The sequence below is a fragment of the Xenopus laevis genome, chromosome 1L (assembly GCF_017654675.1).
Source record: "Xenopus laevis strain J_2021 chromosome 1L, Xenopus_laevis_v10.1, whole genome shotgun sequence".
Classification (NCBI taxonomy): Eukaryota; Metazoa; Chordata; class Amphibia; order Anura; family Pipidae; genus Xenopus; species Xenopus laevis.
In genome coordinates, this window is record NC_054371.1 from 146324723 (window position 1) to 146349721 (window position 24999).

The following is a 24999-nucleotide window of genomic DNA, read 5'->3' on the forward strand; positions in this document are numbered from 1 at the left end:
TTTCGGATAACGGACTCCAGATAATGAATCCCATGTTCTAGTAAATGCAAAAATTCTTTTTAATTTGATAACATATTATTATATTCATTTTTCAATTATAAAATGCAGTAGACACAAGGTTTGGTTTTCTATCTGTTATTGCAGGACAATCTAGGGTCGTCATCTTTTGTGTACGTGATATTCGGACAGGGGGTATGTACGTGACATCACAAGGTGGGGCTGTGATGTGGCAAACGGGCAATCGCATTGCCAATCAAGGCGAATCCTACTAATTTCCTAATTTGGAAAACCGGACAGGTAGTTTTGACCCAGGCAACTCTTCTGAAAACCGGGCTTTCCGGGTCAAAACTGGACAAGTGGCAACCCTTGGACAAGCCCAGCCCCCAATACAGAGAGAGAGTATGAGAATGTGGCGCAGGGGCATGGGTGGAAGTGCTTAAGTTGTAAGTCTTCATCTGCTTCCATAAAACAATAAATCAATCTATTCCATTGGGAAGCCCCCAGTCCCAAGCTGAAACATCTGTTAATGAGAGGGTTCCTTTAGGGCTATGGAACGTGTACTTTCAGGCAAAAAATGTGATGAAAATCATCCATACTGGTGTACATGATTCTCGGACATAAATAGGAATGATTTGGTGCAATATGTGGCAAGATGAGGGCAGATGTGACTAACACAGTTCAGCTTGTTAACAACTAGCACTGAGTTTTGTGCCATTTTTTTTCTTATTACACTGTATAAACAACACATCTTCAGAGGGAGCTGAGCAGGAGAATCACGGACAGTAACTCCTTATTAGGAACTAATAATTTAGATAATCATGGATACTTGATTTTTTAAAGACATTTCTAGCATCTTCACATGCCGTGTATTTTTACAATGTCATTGTCATTGCAGTTTAGGTTGTGCCATGCCAACAATAATTGATCATTAAGATGCCAGGAATAACATGATTAGAAAAAAACTGAGGACATGTTGCTCCTTGCAGTTCCAGACAAACTTGTTTTAAGTGTCTCTACAGTCAAGTTTTATTTTTTAAAAATATTTATCGCTCTTGGCAAGCTAGCAAGCCTTTGATGTCGGCCAGTTATTAATCTGGTCATCCTTTGATCTTGCGTTTGTTAGATCTGCGCTTCTGACTTGTTGATCCTGCTATGGTCATTGAGCTCCTCAGTTATTTCTACTTACTGTAGCTAATATATCACAGGTATAGGATCTGGTATCCTGAAAGTTGGAAACCCGTTATCCAGAAAGCTCCTAATTATGGAAAGGACATCTCCAATAGACTCCATTTAATCCAGAGGATCCAAATTTTTAAAAATGATTTCCTTTGTCTCTCTAATGATAAAACAGTATAGGTATGGGATCCGTTATCTGGAAACCCATTATCCAGAAAGCTCTGAATTACGGAAAGCCTTTCTCCCATAGACTCTATTTTATTAAAATTTTTAAAGATGATTTCCTTTATCTCTGTAATAATAAAACAGTAGCGTGTACTTGATCCAAACCAAGATATGGTTAATCCTTAAGGGAAGCAAAACCAGCCGATTGGGTTGATTTAATGTTTACTTGATTTTCTAGTACACATAAGGTATGAAGATCCGAACTACGGATAGATCTGTTATCCAGAAAACAAGTCCCTAGCATTCTGGATAACAGGTCCCATATCTATACCTTGTACTTGATTTAAACTAAGATATAATGAATTCTTATTGGAAGCAAAACCAGCCTATTCAGTTTATTTAATGATTTTCTAGTAGACTTAATATGAAGATCCAAATTTCAGATCCTATACCGGTATTCCTATACATTACACACACCATCTTTCCTTGTATCAGTATTTGTACTTTATGTACAAAGACTTGATACTGTTTGGCAATCTTGTGATATTTCTAAAATTGACATTAGAGGATACACATACAATATCTTCTTTCGCCTTACCCCTTCTAATCTCCCCCTGTGTTTCAGATTGTACCTATCTTTGCTTCTTGGCACAGCTGCCAATATTTTGTAACTCAGCCGGTCCTAACCACCCTCAAAAAAGGAGGACACTAGTGATGGGTGAATCTGACCCGTTTCGCTACAGCATTTGGCAAAGGGGCTTGGCCTAAAAGCCAGTTAAGGTTAGATTTGGGAGAATGCCTACATTTCTAAATTTCTTGGCACTATGGCTGAATGTAATTTCCTTACATCTACATGAGCCACGGGGGGGGGGCTTGAACTGAAAAGAATGTGACAGTTACCACTCAAGATATCAGCTGCCAGTATATCTTGATGCTCAGATAGGGGAGTAGGTTTGATGCTAAGTGCAGCCGGTGAGGACAAGAATACAATGAAAGAGAGAGAACGATCGAGTTCTGTTCCTGCCAAGCTATTCTGTACACTGATTGTGCTGTTAAAACAACATTAATGCGTATAAAGAAATTCCCTTCTTAAAATCAGCTGCCGGCCCGGGCAATGTAACCTTTATCTTGAGAATCTTCCAACATGTTTCTCTTTCTGCAATCAAGTGGAAATGATATGGTAAGCTGATGTCTAAGAACATTATCTTGCAATTCTGAGCCAATCAAACAGGCCAAGCATTATCCTACTTCTGTTTTCTAAAGGCCATGGGTCACAATAAACTCATTTTGCTCAGTGCTTATTGCAAATATCTTTTATCGTACTGTTTGGATTGTTCTGGAAACCGTATCACAAATTATTTCTACACATACAATACAGACAGAAACCACCACCCCCCCAACAAAATGAGAAACATAGGAAGAAAACAAGTATTACCTGCTCCTGTCATCTAACAATTAGCAACTGTTTGTTGCGCTGCTAATTATAGTAATTCAGCTTCATTTTAACCTCTGAAATTTTTGGCTCAACCATTTTCATCTGGACATCAGGTGTATTATGCATACTTTAGTGATGAACGTGGCTCAACTTTACAAGCAACTGTCCATGTCACTGTGTCATCTAATATACTGCTCTATGGTGGAAAGTAATAAAAGTTATGCATGGAAAAAATTGTATAAATAAGGAAACCTTTTGTGATGTATTATTTTTCAATTGCATGTTATTACACTGCATAATGCATTTTTTAATACCAGATTTAATGTGCCGTAAATGTAATGTTTTTTCTTTGTAAGTTTTATTACATACTTTGTGCAATCTTTTTTTCAATGGTGGAGGGGTCACTAATATACCCCTAAAAGTCCAACAATCCAGCATCTTCTAAAGCGTAAATCTAAAGAGTAAATCTCTAAAGGGCAAAGGTGCATCTCTAAAGAGAAAGGAGAATTTTTTTTGGCTGTAGCTGTTAAACCCTATGAACATTGAACAAATGAAAAATGCGATATGCAGGGTTACAATGAAATATATGCGGCTCACTGATGGGCTCTTCTCTGATGCATGAACTGGCCTAATACAGGCAGACCCACAGGCCAAGCACTTTCAGTCTACAGGTCACCTTAATTGCGGCACCAACCAATGTCATATCTGATGATATCATTGAAGGAAGGTTGGGCTTGAAGCCAGTTGGGACAATGTTGAGAAGGTGCAATAAATTTTCAGCCCCACACATCACTACCACACGTGTAATGACTTGTGCTTATTTAACAACACTGGGCAAATCAAATGTTTGCTTTCATTATTCTTCCTGCATCTGGATTCTGAACAAAGCTAATAACTGCTTTGGTAAGCTGCCTTCGGAACAAATTTGGCCCGGTTTTTTTTAAAATAAATCCTCTCATTTCAATTGAATTGAATCCCATGGACAAACTACACTGTCTGTCTATACAAAATGTTTTATATACTTTTGTCAGCATCCAATCCCTGTGAATTTGGAATCACTCAAGGGTTGTGCCCTTTTTATACCTGTATTTTTCCTTTGGCTTTTGTCTATTTTCTGCTATATAATCAGCAGGAGTGCTTAGATTATTCTGTACTCTGCACATTCCTCTCTGCATAGGAACTGGTTGGACTGCCATGTTTAGTCAGGAAGGAGGGATTTCTGCCTTGCTCACAATAATCTCAACATGCCTTTTTAACCTCCAGTGAAAAGCTATTTAGTAGGCTTCTATAGTATATATGAATTTGAGCTGCCATACTGCATTCTTCGTATGCAGACCCGTAACATAACTTAATGGAAGTGTCCTGCCTTGCTGAGCCTGCTAATAAGCACAGGATTTTTTGTCACTTGCAGAGTAATCGATCAAGCATGAATATCACTTTGCTCTAATGCTTGTGATTACTTATCGCAGACCACAGTATTTACAGTAACTAATCCAGTGGACTTTTTTGTCACCTTGTGCCTGCATAGAAGCCAAGCCAAAATACTTTCTTATTTGAGTTTGCATTAACCTCAGTTGTAAGACTTCCATAATTAACTGCAGCACAAAGACTGAAGCCTAACAGAAAGTTAAATGCTTTTTAAGCAGTGTGCCTAAGCAGCTTAAGGAATTTGCCATAGTTCCGCTGGTTTTATTAAGCTGAGCCGTGCAGCAAAGGAATGTTGGAAATTTTACAGTTGCATTCAGTGTACCATTGGCGGCCTAAAGGTAGTCATCTCGCCAGTGTATAAATTGCTGATAGTGTGGTAACCTGTGTAAGGTATCAGGAGCATGTTTATAAAAGGGTTACAATCCAAAGCTATGAAATATCACTCTCTGAACTGTGGCAAGCTCTGCATCATACATGCCCTAGTTTGTATGTGCTTTATTATTATACTATATTTACATATAGCACTCCAAAGCTTTACAAAGATAATTCGCATCAGTTTTTGACATGCTGGAGTTTATCTTGGTCCCTATCATACATATATACAATGCTCCATTTTATCAGGAGCCAGTTAACCTTCCTGTATTGTTTTTGGAGTGTAGGATGAAAGCTGTGCAAGCATGGTGAGAACATACACACTCCATGCAGAAGCGAACCTAGGACCCCAGCACTGCAGTGGAGCGACTGTACCATCATGCTTTCAAGTTTTATGTTTTTCCCGCATTTTACAGTTTGTTTGTTTGTGTGGGTTTTTTTTTGTTTTATGGTCCCACCAATTTATAATACATTTCAGTGGGTGCTTTTCCCTGATTTCACGTAATGTTTTTCTGCATTTTAAATAAAATTTTAATCCTACTGTTCCCAAAAAATGGCAGTGTATCCTCTGTGCATTTTATTATTAGTTAGCAAGCCCCTCATTTTAATCAAAAAAGGAGCTGCACAACATAATTTTCATTTGTTTTCTCAGAACATTTCTTAAATATTTTTTTCTTGTGGTGATGAAGTCTATCTGTTTTTTTATGGTGGCACAGCTTTACCTCACATCTTCTTTACTTATCGCACACATTTACTTTATTGACTGCTTGAGGCTCGTTGGCTGAGGCCCACCAATGAGATTTTTGCCTTGGGCTCACTGGTACCTTAAAGTAGCCTTTAAAATAAATGTCATCAAATAAAAGGTGCTGTTTTAATACAGAAAATAAAGCAATTGATAAAAAAAACTTTATTTGCTTAAAGGGGTTCACCTTCCAAACCCTTTTTTCAATTCAGTTGTTTTTAGATTGTTCCCCAGAAAAAAATACTTTTTTCAATTACTTTCCATTAATTATTTTTTACTGTTTTTTCAAAATCTGTCTGGCAGCTCAGTAATTCAGGTGCAGACTCTAAAACAGTTTAAATTTTGCAACATTTAGTTGATACATTACTCAGCAACATGGAGTATTAGCAACTATTGTATCAATTCTAACAGCTGCCTGTAATGAAACCCAGAGATTCTGCTCAGCAGGTACAAAGATAAGAAATGTATCAATTAAATGTATCCATTTAGAACATTTCACAGGGTCAGCGACCCCCCCAGCTGCTTCAGAAGGTGAAAAATTACACTTTACACTTCAATATTAGAAAAACGGTCACACATAGAAAATAGAAAGTCATTGAAAAAAAGTCATTATTTCTGGTGATCTATCTAAAAACAACTAGTTGTTTGAAGGTGAACCACCCCTTTAAATAAGATTCTCTGGAATATGAAATTGCTGTATTTCAGTGTTTTCTGGATAATGGGCTTATGCATAACAGATCTCATACCTGTACTGGCAAACGCAATGTTTTGCATGCCTTAGCAGCTGAGACAAGAATATGATACTATCATTGGCAGATAAAGGAAATGTACCTTTCAGCAGGAAAATTGCTGACTGGAGATAGTCCAGAATTAACAGTATGGCCTTGCAGCAAAACCTCAATGGATAAATGGCAATGCTGGAATTATTATCAATTGATATGCTAATCATACATTTTGCTGAACTGAGAGCTATTGCAGCTATCGGCTATACCTCTGCCTTTTATATAAAGACAGTAATATCCATTATCCCGTTCTCCTACAGCTTTTAAACTTTGTTTTAGTGCTTCTATATCCTTTGACATATTAAATATAAATGTATCTTTAAGGCAAAAGTAGTGTTACTATAAACTAAAGTGTGAGTGCTGAGGCAAGCAATATTACAGCTCCACTATATGTCTGGGACCATATTCAGAGTAGCTGGGCAAGCATTTTATCTCAGATTGAAGAAGCTATGGCCTAGAATATCCTATACTGCTTAAAGAGCAAGGAAACATTTTGCAGTTAAAAAATATTACTATTCTGAAGCCTAGTGAAACTGTGGCTGCTCACAGAATACAAGACTGGTGCTGTGTTTGCATCTACAGGATAATAAGGGCAACCTGCCAAGCTCAGAAAAAAGATCCATCCCATAGTAATAATTTAACAGTAATTCAATAGGTATTAGAAGATCACAGAGCAAATCACTGTTGTTACAGACGTTTTTGCACCAGTACAATCCCATCAACTAAATTTATTGTGCAAATTAATCCTGCTCTGTGAAATAGATTTAAACTGGCCTGAAACCTGTGAATATAATGTAACTTGTATAGTGCAAGCCTTTGTTATTTGAGTTAAATGAAATGTCTTAAAGGAAAACTATACCTCTGAACATTGCAAGTCCATATATAAAATACAGATTTCTGAAAATGTGAAATTAGACTTTATCACAGAAAAACTCCCCCACTTTCTATTCATTTTTATGGGATTTCTTAAAGTGTACCCTTAGGGTAGGACTACGTGGATGTTTTCGACGCGCTTCGACAAAATGCCTTCAACAAGTCACATGTGACAGAAATAAGGTAAGAGATAGAAATGTCAGATGAAGTCGCAGCACTGATCCAACACGACACGACTGTGGTATGCAGACGCCAGATCAACGATGCAACTTAATTTGACATTTCTATCTCTTACCTTATTTCTGTCACATGCAACTTGTTGAAGGCATTTTGTCGCAGCGTGTCGAAAACGTCCACGTAGTCCTACTCTAAGGGTACACGCGCGTCGGATTGCTACGAAATGTCCATGTAGTCCTACCCTAATATAAATTAAGTCTTTTCATGAAAAACATTTTTAAATTGGTTTGCGTAATGGTAACGGCCATTCCTTGCGTGCCGCATAAATAAACCAAGGTCACACTTATTATATACTAGTTTATATCAGCCAATGAACAGAAGTGTGTCTTTTTACACCCATACCTCTTACTGTTACTGCATTATTTCTTGTCAGGTAATCAGTGACGGAGCACATAGAACACACACAATTGTGGATCAAGGTAAAAGATATAAAGGGCAATATTTTCTGATATGTATATGTCAGTTTGATCGGTCGAGGTGTAGAGTATGAATTGTGTGTTGGTTAAGTTTTCCTACAGAATATAAAAGTTTTGCTTTAACGAAAACATTTGGAATCCAAAAATGAATAATGTAGCATTTTCAGTCAGAGGACTACCAGACATAGTGTTTTGCTGGGCTGTGATTAGAGGAAGTCTGGTTTCAATATACAGGAAAAAACATAATATTTTACATTGACATTTGTGTAAAACCTTTCTTTCTTGACACCAAAACGTGTACTAAAATATACATGGAAATAAAATAAGTAACTTTCTGAAAATAATATTATTCTTATGATTGATTCTGTAATCTTTTTGTGAAATCAGGCGTTGTTAGGTGAGGAAAGATTCTGTTGTAGAAGTGGGGAAGAAATGGACTTGCCTTCTGCCAGTTGCAGTCTGTGAAGTAAAATCGTCTTCCTCTTTGTGCAGTCATTGCCCTTCTTCGGACTTATTGTCATTTTCATTGTTTTTCAGCAGAATTTTGCCTCAAGCTTTGCCTGCATCATTTATTCATGTCAGTTATTTTGTTTATACTATTTTAACTGTAGATTTTAACTTGGTAAACGTGTGTCCCTAATCATTATGCTATATATAATATCCAATATACAGGTGTGGTCAATTTGCAGGTGATTGGCTAAGTACATAAAGACACCATATGCTAAACAATGATCAGAAACTTGATAAGTGTATATGGAGTCCTTTTGTTTAATGATTAAATAAATGATTTACTCATGAGCAATGTGTGAGCACTCCAACTGTGTATATAGAAACAAGAGTCTTCTGATTAACATCACCTGCCTTCATCCTTGCAAACTCTAGTAAAAAGGAACTGTCATTTTATTTGTGTTTTCACTGTCATCACCTCTCCCAAAATTCAAACTACACCTGGGTGTGAGTTAACAATTCTGACCCCTAAAAGGTCACTGAAATGAGCATCACAGAGGAAATACCTAGACCTACGTATAGCTTTATTGTTTTCATTCTCTTTTTGACAAACCAAACCTTAACCTTTACCCCTTTTGGCTCACAGTTAACCATAGGAACTCTCATTTAGATTTTATTTAATAACCAAGCACTTTTATATTCAACATTAAAGGGACAGTATGCACTTAAACAACTTTGCTTAACATACACACAATATGTTAAAAATTTGAAATTAAATTCTGCCTATTGTTTTAATTAAAAAAATCCATATTTTCCTATTTGCTTTTATAAAGAACTAATCCCTATCTGCCTCTGAACAAACCCATCCCTTCTCTAAGAGATCCTATGAAGTTCTTCAGAATCAGGAAGTACTAAAGTAAAACTCACTTCATATTATTCTTGTTAATGGCAGAAATAGCAGAGGCCATAAATATTTCTTAATTAAAACAATAGGTAATTGTTATGGGCAACACATGCCTTATTCAGTGAGCTCATGTTGTACTGTATTCCATGTAGTTTCAGTTCCTTTTAGAAATATAACGGCCACAGCAAGTAAGCTGGTTATGGTCGCTGTCCAACGCAAATGGAAGCATCACAACTAGTTTGTAAGCAATAGCCTTAGGTTTTATTAATTATTAACATCTTTGTGCTGATATCCTAGAGAACCGCACACAGGTAATAAAGCTTTACATAGTTACTGGATCATGAAGGCAAAACACATCATCCCATGGTGCTGCATTTATTATATCCTGCATTTAGCAGGCAGCCAGCTACTTGAAGGCCTAGAGCAGGGATCCCCAACCTTTTGAACCCGTGAGCAACATTCAGAAGAAAAAGGAGTTGGGGAGCAACACAAACATGAACAATGTTCATGGGGTGCCAAATAAGTGCTGTGATTGGTTATTTAGTAGCCCCTATGTGGATTGTCAACCTACATTGAGCCTCTGTGTGGCAGTACACCTGGTTTTTATACAACCAAAACTTGCCTCCAAGCCTGGAATTCAAAAATAAGCTCCTACTTTGAGGCCACTGGGAGCAACATCCAAGAGGTTGGAGAGCAACATGTTACTCACGAGCTACTGGTTGGGGACCACTGGCCTAGAGCACAGGTAGTAGTGATGATGGTGCTCAGACTTCAGTGGAAGGCTGTGGCTAGATCTCCAAGCAGTCATGTTCTCCGCCATACTATTATTATTTCCACACAATGGAAAGTCGTTAGACTCTTTATAAGAGAACAGTGTGTCGCTGATCCTTTCTCTCATTTTGATTTGAACAAATGTACTATTTCATCCGTATAACTCGATGGTGCATAATAGATTAACCATCTTGTGAAAGAATTTATACTGGTTAATTCTGGTAATCATCTATTCTATAAATGTCATTTAATGATTAAGCCCTCTTCTCATGTCTGACTTTGTTCCTGTTGCCAGGGGGTGGTTTACAAAACTAGTGTTAATGTTCCCTGGAGTAGTAATACATAGCGACAAATCAGAATCTTTTTTATGTAAAACTTTTTGCAGGTAATTACTCTCAACATCATTGAACCCCAACCAGTAGCTCATGAGCAAATGTTGCTCTCCCAGTGGCCTTTTTGAATTACTGAGTTGGAGGCAAGTTTTTGTTGCATAAAAACTACATGTACTGCCAAACAGAGCCTCGCGTAGGTTGACAGTCCACAAAGGGGCTACCAAATGACTTATCACAGCCCTTATTTGGCATCCCAAGAACATTTTTTCATGTTGGTGTTGCTCCTCATCTCCTTTTATATTTAAATTTTGCTCACGGGTTCAAAAGGTTAGTGATCCGTGCTCTACATCATACTAAAAGTTAACTCAAAGGTGAACAACCCCTTTAATTAGGGTTCCACAATACAACAACATATGTGGAACAGCCAAATGCTGGCATTTCTGTATCCCCAGATTCACAACTGTGATTGAACCCTGTAGTTTACTATTGGATTCTTTTGTCAGAGTTCTTTTATTCTTGTTTTTCAGTGGTCAGTTTGCCGTGGTGAAAAAATGCCAGGAAAAGAAAACAGGCGTGCATTATGCTGCAAAATGTATCAAGAAGCGAAGGACCAAATCAAGCCGGCGTGGGGTGACCCGAGAAGATATCGAGAGGGAGGTCAGCATCCTGAAGGAGATCCAGCACCCCAATGTGATCACGTTGCACGAAGTGTACGAGAACAAAGCAGATGTCATTCTCATTCTGGAGCTGTAAGTGCCACAGCACTCCAATGCTTGTTTGTCTCCTGTGCAATGAAAGGATGATGTAATGGGTTTCCTGTGCAACCACAGGAACGGCAAGACACAGAACGAAGCTCTGTATTTCAAGGGCCCTTCATTATGCACATTGGAGGTTTTGTTTAACACAACCAGTTAGGAGCAAATTTGCTTTTATAGTGGGGTATCATATATAAATAATGGTGCTGGCATTTAGCTGCTGCACCCTTTCTGTGCCAGTGTGGCAGTGCGAGTAAAAACACAGGGGCTCTCCAGAATGCACTGCCTCTTGGGACTTGGGTTAGATCTTGTGCATTAGTTAAAGAGGTTAAATAGCAAGGGTGGAGGAAATTTGACCTTACCAGCAGCTTTGCATTTAGAGTTGTCACAAAAGTGTTGTGTTTAAAAGTAAATGATTCACAGCTATACTTATTTAAGGAAATATTCTTAGTGTAGGACACGCTGGCATTTCAGCATTCCTCAAATAAATATTTAGTATGTAAGAAATAATACATGCTTTGTAGGGCTTTTCTTTTTGAGTTAAACAATGATCCGCACGTAGACCTGCTTATTGCAAAAGTAACCACCGGGTAAAACCAAGTAAGCATTCTACCATTTTTTGAAAATGTCAATACTGAAAGACTGTGTTTGTTTTTTTTGTAGGGATGCATAGTTTTTAGAATTGGGTTAATGCTGAAGCCTGGGCAAAAGGTTATTTCAAATACCATATTCCAAACCTTAAATTGCATATTCATAAATGATTTTACATCCAAAAAAGATTTGCCTTCAGTTATCCAGTCAGGTAACTAAGGATTTGGCAGACTCCTTTAAAAAGTGAATGGCAGTTGGATAACGCTTGAACTAAATGCTGGATTTGAAGCATCTCTTAATTGTTAATTTTAGGGTAAGGCAGAGTCTTGACTACCATAGCAGCTCCACTCCACACTCCACATAAATAAACACACATACACAGGTAACTCAAAGTCACTGTGCAGAATCAGAATACAAATAGCAATCAATTATACTAAAAATTAATTCCATTGTAACTGATTGTTCTTCTTTGTTCACTGACCTTGGCAACTAGGCCTTGGGAAAAAAGGCACTTTGCCTTAAAGGAAAACTTTACCCCCCAAAATGATACTTAAGCAACAGAGAGTTTATATAATATTAAGTGACATATTAAAGAATCTTATCAAACTGGAATATATATTTAAGTAAATATTGCTCTTTTACATTGCCTTGAACTACCATTTTGTGATGGTCCCTGTGCTGCCACAGAGATCACCTGACCAGAAATACTGCAGCTCTAACTGTAACAGTAAGAAGTGTGGAAGCAAAAGACGGAACTCTGACTTTTAATTTGCTCATGTGACCTAATAAGTATGGTTTGTTTAGTTTGTTTGTGTGCACAGTGAATCGCACCATCCCACGGGGCGGTCCTTATTTTTTAAAGTGGCAATTTTCTATTTATGATTACCCGATGGCACATACTACTAAAAAATTATATTATTATGAAAATGGTTCATTTGCAAGAAGCAGGGTTTTACACCTGCTATATATTTTTATAGAGACCTAAATTGTTCGGGGGGTTATAGTTTTCCTTTAAGCAAGTGAGTGAGAACAAAGGATCCATGGCTAAAACTCGCTTCTTTTTCAGTATGGATTGCCATTAAACTGATATCTAGCCGTTACAACCCCATGATATTAAACCCATCAATCAGCTCGGTGAAAGTAGCGCTGTCCAGCTGTAACATTAAAAGCTGAATATATATTTTCATTTGCTTTATTTGTTTAAGTTGCAACTGTCTCACTTCACACAAGCAGTGAGACATAGGCTAAAAGTTTCTTCTCACCTAGTACAGGGCTCCTGTTCTTATAATCCCACTGCAAGAAGCCAGGAGGGGGCTACTATGTGGCCTGACAGAATAGTGGGATTTGGTACAACATCATTGGGGGAACAGTCAGTTGACAATCCCTGACTCTGTACTTGCTTATAGCGTGTACAGAGGTATATCATACATCTTGGCTAGCATAGTTATAAATATTGTCAAATGGAAAACTGTTTATAAAGTAGCCTTAGTAACCCATTGCAGTCAGTCAGGCGTTTCTCTCATTATTCTAACTCAACCAGTAAACTATTAAATGATTGCTATGGGATACCCGACTTAAGGTGGCCATAGACACACAGATCCTATCGCACGAATCGCGGATTCGTACGATTTTCGGATCGTGTGTGGCGTGTGCCGACATCTTTCGTCCGGTGGAAATCGGTCGATTGGTCAGGTTTGATTTTGACCCGACCGATCCCGCCGGAGCCCATGGCACATCGTAATCGGATCGTTCGGCCATACGGCCTGAACAATCAGATTACCCCCGATATAGCCATGTTTGTTAATGGCATATTGGGGAAAGATCCGCTCGTTTGGCGATGGTGTTCTCCACCAGCTTATGTACACCTGGGGAGAAAACTAAAGCTCACCTGCTTCTTTCTGTCCCAACATTTACAATGCACCGAAAGGCATAGCATTGAATTCTAACTTGTAAATGCATACTTTGACACTTATCCTCCAAACTCCACCCAATCTGCACTAACAGGCTAATGCTGTGTAATTTTAAAGTAATATCAGGGCTGAAGGAAGTGATCAGCTTTTTCTCCCCCAGCATTCATACACCAGTGGAGAAAACACCTCATCTGACATGGCCCTACGGAAATCTTTGCACACGTTACTAAGTAATCACATTTCCCTCCTATCTATCTTGCCATGCATAAGTAATTACTTCAAATTAGTTGGGGCCTTGCTATCATTTAATGGCACTTTTGGAACCCCTTTTCATTTAGTTTTTCCACCTGTTACTACTTTACAGGAATACTTGCATACCCAACATTTTCAACATTCTTTTAACCTTCCTTTTATCATTTAGCATTCAATTCTATTTTTGTATCTGGTGCAGACATATTCATAAATAGAATTGGCTCTTAAAATGTAGACTTATTGTGTCATTCAGTTGTGAGGATCTGTAAATATCCTTTTTCAAACCAGTGCTTGTCAGTTCATTGGACACATTCTGTGCGGCCTGTACAAATCGCAAGCAATGTTTAAACTCAAAACTTTCAAACTTTTCTAACTTATTAATTCAGCTGTCTGTCAGATTTATATCTTGTCTGCACAACTTGCAGTGGTTAATTGGAGGCTGTCAGAGATAGTTCAGCCACAGCAATCTGATTGCCCTGTCTAATAATTTTTATGTGAATAGTGTCTTTTCAAAAGGAAATGCAGATTAAACCTTCAGTACTTTATTTCTACATGTGAATAGACTAAATGACTATGTGCCAGGAGCTTGCAGTATCTGTAACACGGTTTCTGTCATGACAGAGTCGCAGGAGGTGAACTGTTTGACTTTCTTGCTGAAAAAGAGTCTCTGACAGAAGAAGAAGCTACAGAGTTCATCAAGCAGATCCTTAATGGTGTAAATTACCTTCACTCCCTGCAGATTGCCCACTTTGATCTCAAGGTAATAACATTTTGTGAGCTGATGTTATGATGAAAGGTTTTTAGGCTGAGCATGTGCCATCACATTTGTCTGTCTGTCTCAAGTATATGCTCATAATTAGTCAGAAGGGGAAGAACTGGACTTGGGGCTCTATTATGAAATTAGTTTTAACAGGACAAGGGCCAGATTGCATAGTTTCTGCAATTAAAGGGGGTCACCAAAATGGTTAAAATTGCTGTCTGTGTCTAACAGCCCAGCCAGGTATTAACTATGAATAAATAAATATTTGGTGGTGCACACCTACTGCCAGTAGCAATTATATCTGGTGAATACTGCAGGATAATACTGCACTGTAAGATTCCCTGTTTAATCTAATTAGATAATAGCAAGGCACTTCAGGTTAGATTTAAAAAGTTGATCTCGTTCGCAAAATATCCCAATGCATTTCGACCCCTAAAATGAAGTTGGGGTCTTCGTTAGGGGCACAGAAAGGCCTGTATTTCTGTGCCACTCACTTACGCCACCCCTATTAATTGCTCACTGTCCTATTTTAGGCTTCCCATGAGGTCAGCACTGCTATTATTTGATGCTCATTTGCCAACATACTTTCTGTTCAGATGGACTACACAGGCAACTCTATTACCTAATTTAATTCATGTGTTAGTAACTGGTTTGCAGTGTAACATACTGCACATATTAAAGCTATCTGATATTTAGAATGTCTGTTTTAATTGCAGCTCGGTTTACAGAATCCATTAAAACATTCACATTTATTGTCTGAAGCTGGAGACTTTGGCAGTACAGGTTTGGGACCTGTTATTCAGAATTCTCGGGACCGAAAGTCTACTAAAAAATCATGTTAACATTAAATAAACCCAATAGGCTGGTTTTGCTTCCTATAAGGAATAATTATATCTTAGTTGGGATCAAGTACAAGGTACTGTTTTATTATTACAGAGAAAAAGTAAATAATTTTAAAAAAATTGGATTATTTGGATAAAATGCAGTCTATGGGAGCCTTTCTGTAATTCTGAGCTTTCTGGATAACAGGTTTCCAGATAACATATCCAGATAATGGATCCCATACCTAATATTTTCTTTTTAAGCATACTTGGTGCAATTAAGCCTGGCTAGGAGTTTGCAAAGGACTTGAGTACCATAGAACAAAATCCTCTATATAAATCAGACCTTTTAATTAGTAGAAGTAGTTAAAGCTCTCAATCAATCAATCAATCAAGCAGAAGCAGATTTGCTAGTGAAGGTGTGTGCTTTTATGAGTTTTCCACAAATCTATTATTTTCAGAAAAGTGGATGAATATGTTACTGCTGTAATGATATTGCTGGTAGAGAGGCATGAGCCTGGCTACAAAACTAGCTTTATGTATCCAATTTTTTTTGCATTTCTTGCGTATAGCCTGAGAACATCATGCTGCTGGATAGAAATGCACCCAAGACTCGTATAAAGATCATAGACTTTGGCCTGGCTCACAGAATCGACTCTGGAAATGAATTCAAGAACATATTTGGAACTCCAGAATTTGTTGGTAAGTATTGTTTTTCTTTATCGTGCCTTTCAAATAATGTTTTTTTAATGAAATTCCTGCATGGGAAGTGTAGTAGTCATACATTTGATTTTAATGATGTATTATTTCTCTTTAGCTCCTGAAATTGTGAATTATGAGCCTCTTGGTCTTGAGTCTGATATGTGGTAAGTTAAAAACTGGGAGTGTGGAGGGGGGGTTGGATTTCCTATATACCAGCATGCTCACTAACGGTCTGCTGTTATTATTTGTAGGAGTATCGGAGTCATAACATACATTCTGTGAGTATCTGTATTGTGAGAGGTGTTTATTGTACGTTTCTTAATATTTTTATTGGAAGCATGGCATGAATATATGAGCATATTTACCTGTACAAGTTATAACTGCTGTCACAACTTGACAGATCACCACAACTATCATAGTCTTTATATCACACAGTTACCAAGTGTTTTATGAGGGCTCTCGTATACTAAATTATATGAACACTGATGTAGTGGCATTCAGAGAACAGATGTTCTGATTGCCTGGGTGGAGAAAAAGGCAGGTACTCATGGTTTCTTCCATTCTACTGAGTTCAAAGTCAGCTATTACATCATTTGGAGGGTTATGTATAGTAAAACCAATTGGTTTCCTATTGCTCTGACAAACTGCATAACTACAATATCCCTAACTGTGTGGAGGACATATACTATATGTGTAAATGTAAATTACTCTGATGGAGGCATTTTAGTACAATACTTCTTGCAGCTTTATAAATTTACTTGCAAGAGTTAGTTAGCTATTTATTTATTTTTTTTTTAGATTAAGCGGAGCATCTCCATTCCTTGGGGAAACAAAACAAGAGACCTTGGCTAATATATCTGCTGTCAGTTATGACTTTGAGGAAGAGTTCTTCAGTAGTACAAGTGACTTGGCCAAAGATTTTATAAGGCGGCTACTAGTCAAGGACCCAAAGTAAGTGTGTTTGTTTTTTTATCTTTCTTGAGATTAATTAGGGCCATATAATATCGTTGCTTTTGTTATTACTACAGTGCTGATACCTTTTGGCTATTTTCGTATCATGCTGGCAGCTCTGTATACTTGGCCAAATTTCATTATATGATGTTTGAGATTTCTGTGTGAAATGATGCATTTAAATGTGGTACATTTTTATAATCCTATTTACCTTCTAAACACATTATTGTAGTGGAGACATTTGTTTTAAGTCAAAAGCTTTATCCATAGAATGTTATGCTTCTTGCCTGCTGTGCACTTTCTTATTTGCTTTCATTATTTATATTGTATTTTCCTCATAAAGCTCTAATGTTCTGTAAGTGATTTATAAATGGGTGCAAACGCTGAAGCACAGTACGTACCTGTGTTTGTCTGAAACAGGAAGGGCAGGAGGTGTAACTATTTTAAAAGTAGCCTTGGTTGTGCTGTAAGGAGTATTAAACGAAATGGATGTTTATCTAGAGTCCCTATTATATATCCATAATAGGCCTCCGGAAATAGAACTAGTCACATGATAAGCAGGAAATGAATTCTCCCATAAGTTCCAATAACTTCCCCTGCAGTACATTTTTAAGACTACTTTACACATTTATGAGCAACAGAACAAATCACTATAAAATGATTGGCAGTGTGCATTACATTAATAATAAATATTCTTCTACCTGATATGGTACTCCATATGTGAAATAATGCAGATTCTAAACATTTACTGTACCCAGCAAGGCTATAGTAATTGCTGTATAAAGAGATCATGGCACAGATAGGACAGTGGTCGACAACTAGCACTTAAAAGCTGGACAGTTAACAGTATGACCTTAAATATAGGAAATACTGCTGTAAAGTATTTGCAGTAGTTGAATCTCATGGATATATTTTTGTATTTAAAGCCCTTGTAGCCACTTAATGGCTGGGAAATGATTGTGTTATTTCAGGCGAAGGAAATAACCGTTCTGAGTTTCTCTGATAATAAATTCTGCTAGGGCTCAGTGTTGAAAACATCAGCTTTCAGATATGATCTTGGACCACTGTGCTGAGAATGCATTGTTCTCAATATAGTTAGAATCTTAGCTGTAATCTGGGACAGAACTGCTTGAGAGAAAGGAATGAGCCTTAACCCTTTGTGTATACTTATATATATATATATATATATATATAAAAATTTGGGCAAAGTGCCCAAAATAATGTGCCATACCTTTACATGGAACAAATAATAATTTGCACACTTGTTAGTGTTGTGTTGTGTGCACTGACTTCCAATATAATGCTTTGGAAACAATGACAGTATTGTGTACTGATAATAATATATTAAAACCAGCAATACCCTGAATAATGAGCTTAATGTTTTCATTTTTCTGAAAAGGAAGAGGATGACAATTCAAGACAGTTTGTGCCACCCTTGGATTAAGGTAGAGTTATTTTGCATTTTCTTTGTTACAAAATACCGCACTTACTGTCGGTTCTGTGTAAATCAATGCAGTAACAAAGCCCAATCCAGGTTCTGTGTTCAAGGGGCCTCTGCTGACTGCTACTGGCCTGCCCTTTGTGGGACTAGCTCTAGAACAATTTGTTGGTGTATGGTCCTTTTTTATTTAATTTTGATACTGGAAAGGGTTTATAGGAACATACTTTTTCCATAATTTAAAATATTTTTTATATAGTGAAGTGTAAGGTTTTTTAATATCAGAGGGCCTTGACTAACCAACAGCAATTCAAAGTACATAACTTAAAGGTATTATTTTCAGTCAAAACATAGTGATGCCGCTGGCACATGGGTTGTTATCATTGTATGTCTTGTATTAGGCAATATCATGCCCAGTAACAAAACAGAATGATATGATCTGGCCCCTGGCTAGCCTTTTCTTGGTATTTTCTTCTTAAAGGACAAGGAAAGTTAAGCTAAAGAAGTAGCTAGAAATGTTGTACATTATGTTTTGGGTTTCTGTACCAGCCCAAGGCAACCACAGCCCTTTAGCAGTAAAGATCTGTGTCTCTAAAGATGCCCCATTAGCTCCCCATCTTCTTTTCTGCTGATTCACTGCACATGCTCTGTGCTGCTGTCACCTACTGAGCTTGGGGACTGACTCAAAATATACAGTACACATAGAATAGAAATGTCACGATATAAAGCTGATTAGTAATTAATACAGATAATTACTACATGGCAGCACAGAAACCAGCCCAACTAGCATCAGAATTTAATAATCAGCCCTGTAGCATCAGCTTATATTACAGGCCAACCTAATTTTCTGCTTGATAATTTGTGACGACCCCTAATCTTAGCTTCTCAACAGCTGCTCAGAGTCCACTGAGCATGTGAGTGTCACAGACACTGTCCAAGATGGTGACATGGATCATTGCTGCTATTGAGAAGCTGAAACATTAGGCTGGTGCAATAAGTTCACTATATAAAACATGGAATTTTTAGCCCTATTCATTTTTAGGGATTTAGTTCTCCTTTAATGATTGTTTAGCAGTTATATACTGATATATATATATATAGAAGGATATACTGTATTGAATTGGTTAATGCCCTTGTGTTATATATATATATATATAAATACACATTATGGCTTCTTTAAAATATGTTTTACTGAGAATCATACAGTGGCAGTGTATTTCCTCTGTAGTCTACGGTTATTGCATTATTGCAACTATTATCTTATTGAACAGTACACAGGGAGTTTATTAAAAATCCACATATTTAAAAGCTGTGTATTTAATCATTAAGGGATTTTTCAGGTGGATTTTATATTAACAATTGGATGACACTCATTTTGTTTACCTGGTTCCTTGGGGACTGGAGCTGCATATTAAATCAGAGCTCATGGCAATAACTGCCCTAGTTTCCTGTCCCGGTTGCCCTATTTGTGAACGGAGCAGTGAGAAAATAAAGCTCATAAATTGCAAACCTTTCATCCCATTTAAAACCTTCCGCTGTGGTAGAGGTCTTGCTGCTTTCTTTGCAAGTAGTTACAACAGTACCCATAGAATGTTATTATTTCCCTTATGAATGCCGCTTATTCTCTGCACCTTTACACACCCCCGTGTTAATTTCTTCTAATTGTCTGTGAAACTGTTTCAGCCTAAAGATACTCAGCAAGCACTGAGCAGGAAAGCCTCTGCAGTCAATATGGAGAAGTTTAAGAAGTTTGCTGCTCGCAGAAAATGGAAAGTAAGTGTATTCTTCTAAGTGCTCGTAGGTAGAATGCCCATTGTCGTGAGAGAAGCTTTTATTGCAAAACACAGTAGAAACAACAGGTATAACAAAAACAAAGTTTGCTACTGCTTATCTATTATACAAAATGAATTATTTTTTTATAAATCATTTTATATATTTATGCATAAAATATAGAATACATAGAATAATACTGCATCGCGCATGCAATGTTATTTTATCCTATGATAAATCATTACACTCTACATGAAACAGTTCAAGGGTGATCACTTTAAATCTACCAACTAGCGACCTATTGGGGGAATGTAATAAAAACCATTAAATTAAAAAAATAAGACTGCAAACGCTTTTTTTCCTTTGAGCAAACAGCTCTTACAGCATTTACGACAGTATTGTGAAACTGCAAAGGTACTTGAGAATAGATTTCATATTTTATTGTTTGTGTTGTGAGTGTATTTAGATTGGTTTGGTAAAGTTAATATTTGCAACAAATACTACAGAAATACTTGGGGGTATAATAAAAGGCAAAATAACCTAAAACTCAAGCACACCCCATTTCAGTGGCCAGAAAAATGATACATAATGCATTTTTTAACAGTTTGATAATGATTCCAGTAAACATCCCTCTATTATAGATCACCATCATCCCTCCTTTACTGATTTTCCCAACAACACATACACTCAAATACACAAACGGTGGACATTGAGCATGCAGGACTAATTATGCGCTCCATTACATTCCCCCTTAGTCCTTTTGTGAATATAATTTTTGCCTTAAAAAAAAAAAAAGTCTGCCCATGAATCTCAGCCAGAAAATGCAAAGATTGAGAGTGTTAATGACATCTTGGCTACGTCACTTCCCAAACTTCTGTATTTTCTGGCTGTGATTCAGCGATAGACTAGTAGTTTTATACAGCGGTTCAGAAGGGCACCTGGAGGAGGCAATATAATGCCGCAAGTCTGTGTCATTTCCTTGTTTTTTTTTTTTTTTGAAAGTCACAATCCCATTAAAATATGGCGCACTTCAACTTTTCCAGTTAGAAGTTTTTTACTATATGTACCATGGAGTGACACAAAGTGGAATTTTGCAAAACTCATTTAACACAAACATTTCTTGAATCTTATAATTTAACTTTATATATGGGTTTTTCTTTGTCCCCTATTTTGTTAAACTTTAATGTATTTCAGTTTTTCCTGAAAAGATGTATCTTATTTAGATTTTGTAACTGAGGGAAAGATGACAAGCCAAATATATTTTGTTTTTTGAAGCAATCTGTTCGTTTGATATCCCTGTGCCAAAGACTGTCGAGATCCTTCTTGTCCAGGAGCAACATGAGTATTGCTAGGAGTGATGACACGCTGGTAAGTTAATAACAGGTTAATTGCTTTCCTAGAGATGTTTCTGTGCATTTAAAAATGTATTTTAGAAAAAATGCACTTCCTGGCTTTGCTTTCTGCTAATCCTCTAAAACGTAAATCATATAAGGAAATAATAAAATACATACAATGAAAGCACCTGTTCTGCAACACTTAAACATAACAAAGTGATTAACCTTCAGAAAGGGTTGCCTTGACATTTATGGCCATTGAGTTTAGCAAAACAAAGAGACTATGAATATGAAGCCTGTAAGTTAGCCTTTATGCTGAATCCAATCTTAATATTATTTGGAGAGAAAAAATAACTACCTTAAGGAACTTTAGCTTGCCATACATTTCTGACAATTGGTAATGTGGTTAATGCTTAGAAATGAACATCTACTTTAAACAAAGAAGTTGCCATGGATTTAACAAAAAATACTGAAATTAAACACACTTGGTTGTTTGACCGCTTCCCTTCTGAAATAAATAGCAATTTCCATGTTGCAGCATAAAGCTTCTTTGACGTTGATTATATGCTGTCAAGTGCATGTAATCTTCTTCTGCAGACAGAACACAGACAATACAGAACCACTCTGAGACTGGAGAATGTTATGCCATCTGACATGTGGCCTGGCCCATAAACTGCTTCCAAGTGCTGACAAGCAGGCAGGAGGTTGTGGCATGGATAATGTTCTACTTATCACTGCAGGGCAGAAGCAAAACAGAATAATGTGTTTTTGGAATTTGTTTTCTGCAAGGCCATGCATTCAGTACTAAGAATATTCAGGGTTCGTTGGGTATTTATTTTTATACTAATTTATAGAAGATCATTACCATTGCCATTGTATTGCTGTGAATGAAATACAGCACAAAGCAGGTCAGAACTGCAGTTTGCGAAGAAACATTTCATCTTTAATGTTATATGTACAAACCTGTAAAGGCTGATATACTCTCCCTAGATCTGGTCCATATGCAAGGTTCAGTCCATGTCTGGAATGAGGGGGGGGTATCACACCTTGAATATGCTTTTGCGGTTATGGACTAGAATGTGGTTAATTCTAGAAGGACATATAAATATAATTCTGAGCATCTGGCAGTGTTTTGCCTTATGGCCCATTCCTGGTTGGCAGGAAAACATGCCTTTTAAGTTGCTCGCAGATGGAGTGTGGGGAGATCATAGTGTTATAGCCTTTTTTTATTATGAATAGCAGGTAACAGCTTGCATGTGCTATAAGTTATTGCTCATTAGAAAGGAAAGCTGAAAGCAGAATGCAATCAACGAACTTAAGATGCATACAATCCAATGGATCACTGTTTTAGGGACAAAAGTTAACATTTTTGTACATTTTTTATACTAATCTGGGTAATGGTGCATGAACAGTTTTGGTATTTGTGAAAACTAGCAGCAAATCTCACTCTCTTTCTTTCTATAGCAGGGGGTGTCATACATTTTCAGTTCAAGCCCCAGTTGCAGGACAAGGTTAGCTTATGACAAGGTTACCAGTACAGGTATGTTATCCAGAATGCTCAAGATCTGGGGGTTTCTGGATAACGGATCTTTCTGTAATTTGGATTTTCATAACTTAAGTCTACTGGAAAATCATGTAAACCTTAAATAAACCCAATAGGCTGGTTTTACTTCCAATAAGGATTAATAATATTAATCTGGTTAATAATATTAGTTTGGATCAAGTACAAGGTACTGTTTACTATTACAAAGAAAAAGTAAATAATTTTTTAAAATTTGGATTACTTGGATAAAATGGAATCTGTGGGAGACGGCCTTTCTGTATTTCGGAGGTTTCTAGATAATAGGTTTCCAGATAACAGATCCCATACCTGTATAAGGAAGCACTGGTGTGTCAGTCCTTCAGTCATATTTTCTGTGGCAACTGTTGACATTATCTAACTATCATCTATCTATCTACCATCTATCTATCTATCATCTATCTAACTATCATCTATCTATCTATCTATCTATCTATCTATCTATCTATCTATCTATCTATCTATCTATCTATCTATTATAGATAGAAAGTAGAACACACATTTGAAATGTTTCAGAGGACCAGGGAAAAAAGGTTTGTAAAAATCCAGAAAACTGCATCTATCATCTAACTATAATCTATCTATCTATTCAAAAAACAGTAATTCACGCCTCCGATTCTCCACGAGGTAACATTTAAACTAAAAGGACTGCCTTCCTTCTTTGTATTTTTATAATCTATCTATCATCTATCTATCTATCTATCTATCTATCTATCTATCTATCTATCTATCTATCTATCATCTATCTATCATCTATCATCTATCTATCTATCTATAATACACAGTAGAACACACATTTGACACACATTTGAGGACCAGGAAAAAAGGTTTGTAAAAATCCAGATAACTGCATCTATCATCTATCTAACTATAATCTATCTACCTATTCAAAAAACAGTAATTCACGCCTCCGATTCTCCACGAGGTAACATTTAAACTAAAAGGACTGCCTTCCTTCTTTGTATTTTTATAATCTTTCTATCTATCTATCTATCTATCTATCTATCTATCTATCTATCTATCTATCTATCTAATCTATCTAATCTATCTATCTATCTATCTATAATTTATCTATCTAACTATCATTTATCTAACTATAATTTATCCATCTATCTATCTATCTATCGTTCTATCTATAATACACAGTAGAACACACATTTGACCTGTTTCAGAGGACCAGGAAAAAAGGTTTGTAAAAATCCAGAAAACTGTAAAATCAGGGAATGCATGCATAATATATTGTTGGAACCACAACAAATATATATATTATTGTGTGTCAAACAACACTAAAACACTTAACACTAAAATGAACCACTGTATTTCACATGAATAACAGCCCCCATAACTACACCAATGTCGTTTTACACTGATTTATCCTTTTACTGATTTTTAAAGATGAGTGCACCTCGGTAGCACACTGCAAATAGAATGGCTAAACACACGGAACAATATTTACAAAAAAAGAGCAAACAGAAGACTAGTCTAGAAGAATGAAGTACTCAAAATAAAAAAAATGTTTTCAGACAGGAATCTATTCAAAATGTGGCCAAGTGAATTTCAGCTTGGAATCCAGTAGTACAAACACGCATTTAGCTTCAAGGTGAAACTGTTAAACTTTTGTGCATTTTTAATTTGTTGACAAATTTGAAAGTATAGAAACCAAAAACCTACACTGCAGCTGTGCGTCAGGGTAGTTGTTCCCACAGAACTAAAAAGCAACGTCATTGTATTAAGCTTAAACGACCTGAACAAACTGTATTCTTTGACTGCTTGCTTGCTGTCCCTATACTGCATCACCTTATAGAGTATGACGGCTGAATTGTCTGGTGTGCCCTAAATGACTTTCAGGAGATGTGCAGACTGACAGGAGTAAAAAAAATAGTATCGTTTTCCTTTAATAACAGAGAGATGGGTGAGAGGGTTTGAACGTGTACTCCTATGTGGCAATGCTTGGCAGATAAATATACTCTGAACAGCCATGCTTTTCAAAGTGGAAATGAATGGGAGGTGAAACCTTCAAACAACTTAACCCTTACTAAGTTTTACAAAATGCACC

General features: G+C 36.9%; 1 protein-coding gene across 1 annotated transcript in view; it reads left to right on the forward strand.

Moving 5' to 3' along the window:
* dapk1.L (death associated protein kinase 1 L homeolog) overlaps positions 1 to 24999 on the forward strand; it is a gene marked incomplete at its 5' end in the record, with an annotated part of 89303 nt that overhangs the window by 39721 nt on the left and 24583 nt on the right. The window contains 9 exon segments of the mRNA NM_001093258.1: positions 10608 to 10829; positions 14210 to 14348; positions 15742 to 15871; positions 15987 to 16035; positions 16123 to 16149; positions 16670 to 16822; positions 18222 to 18267; positions 19944 to 20033; positions 21306 to 21398. Coding sequence (NP_001086727.1) covers positions 10608 to 10829; positions 14210 to 14348; positions 15742 to 15871; positions 15987 to 16035; positions 16123 to 16149; positions 16670 to 16822; positions 18222 to 18267; positions 19944 to 20033; positions 21306 to 21398 — 949 coding nt within the window.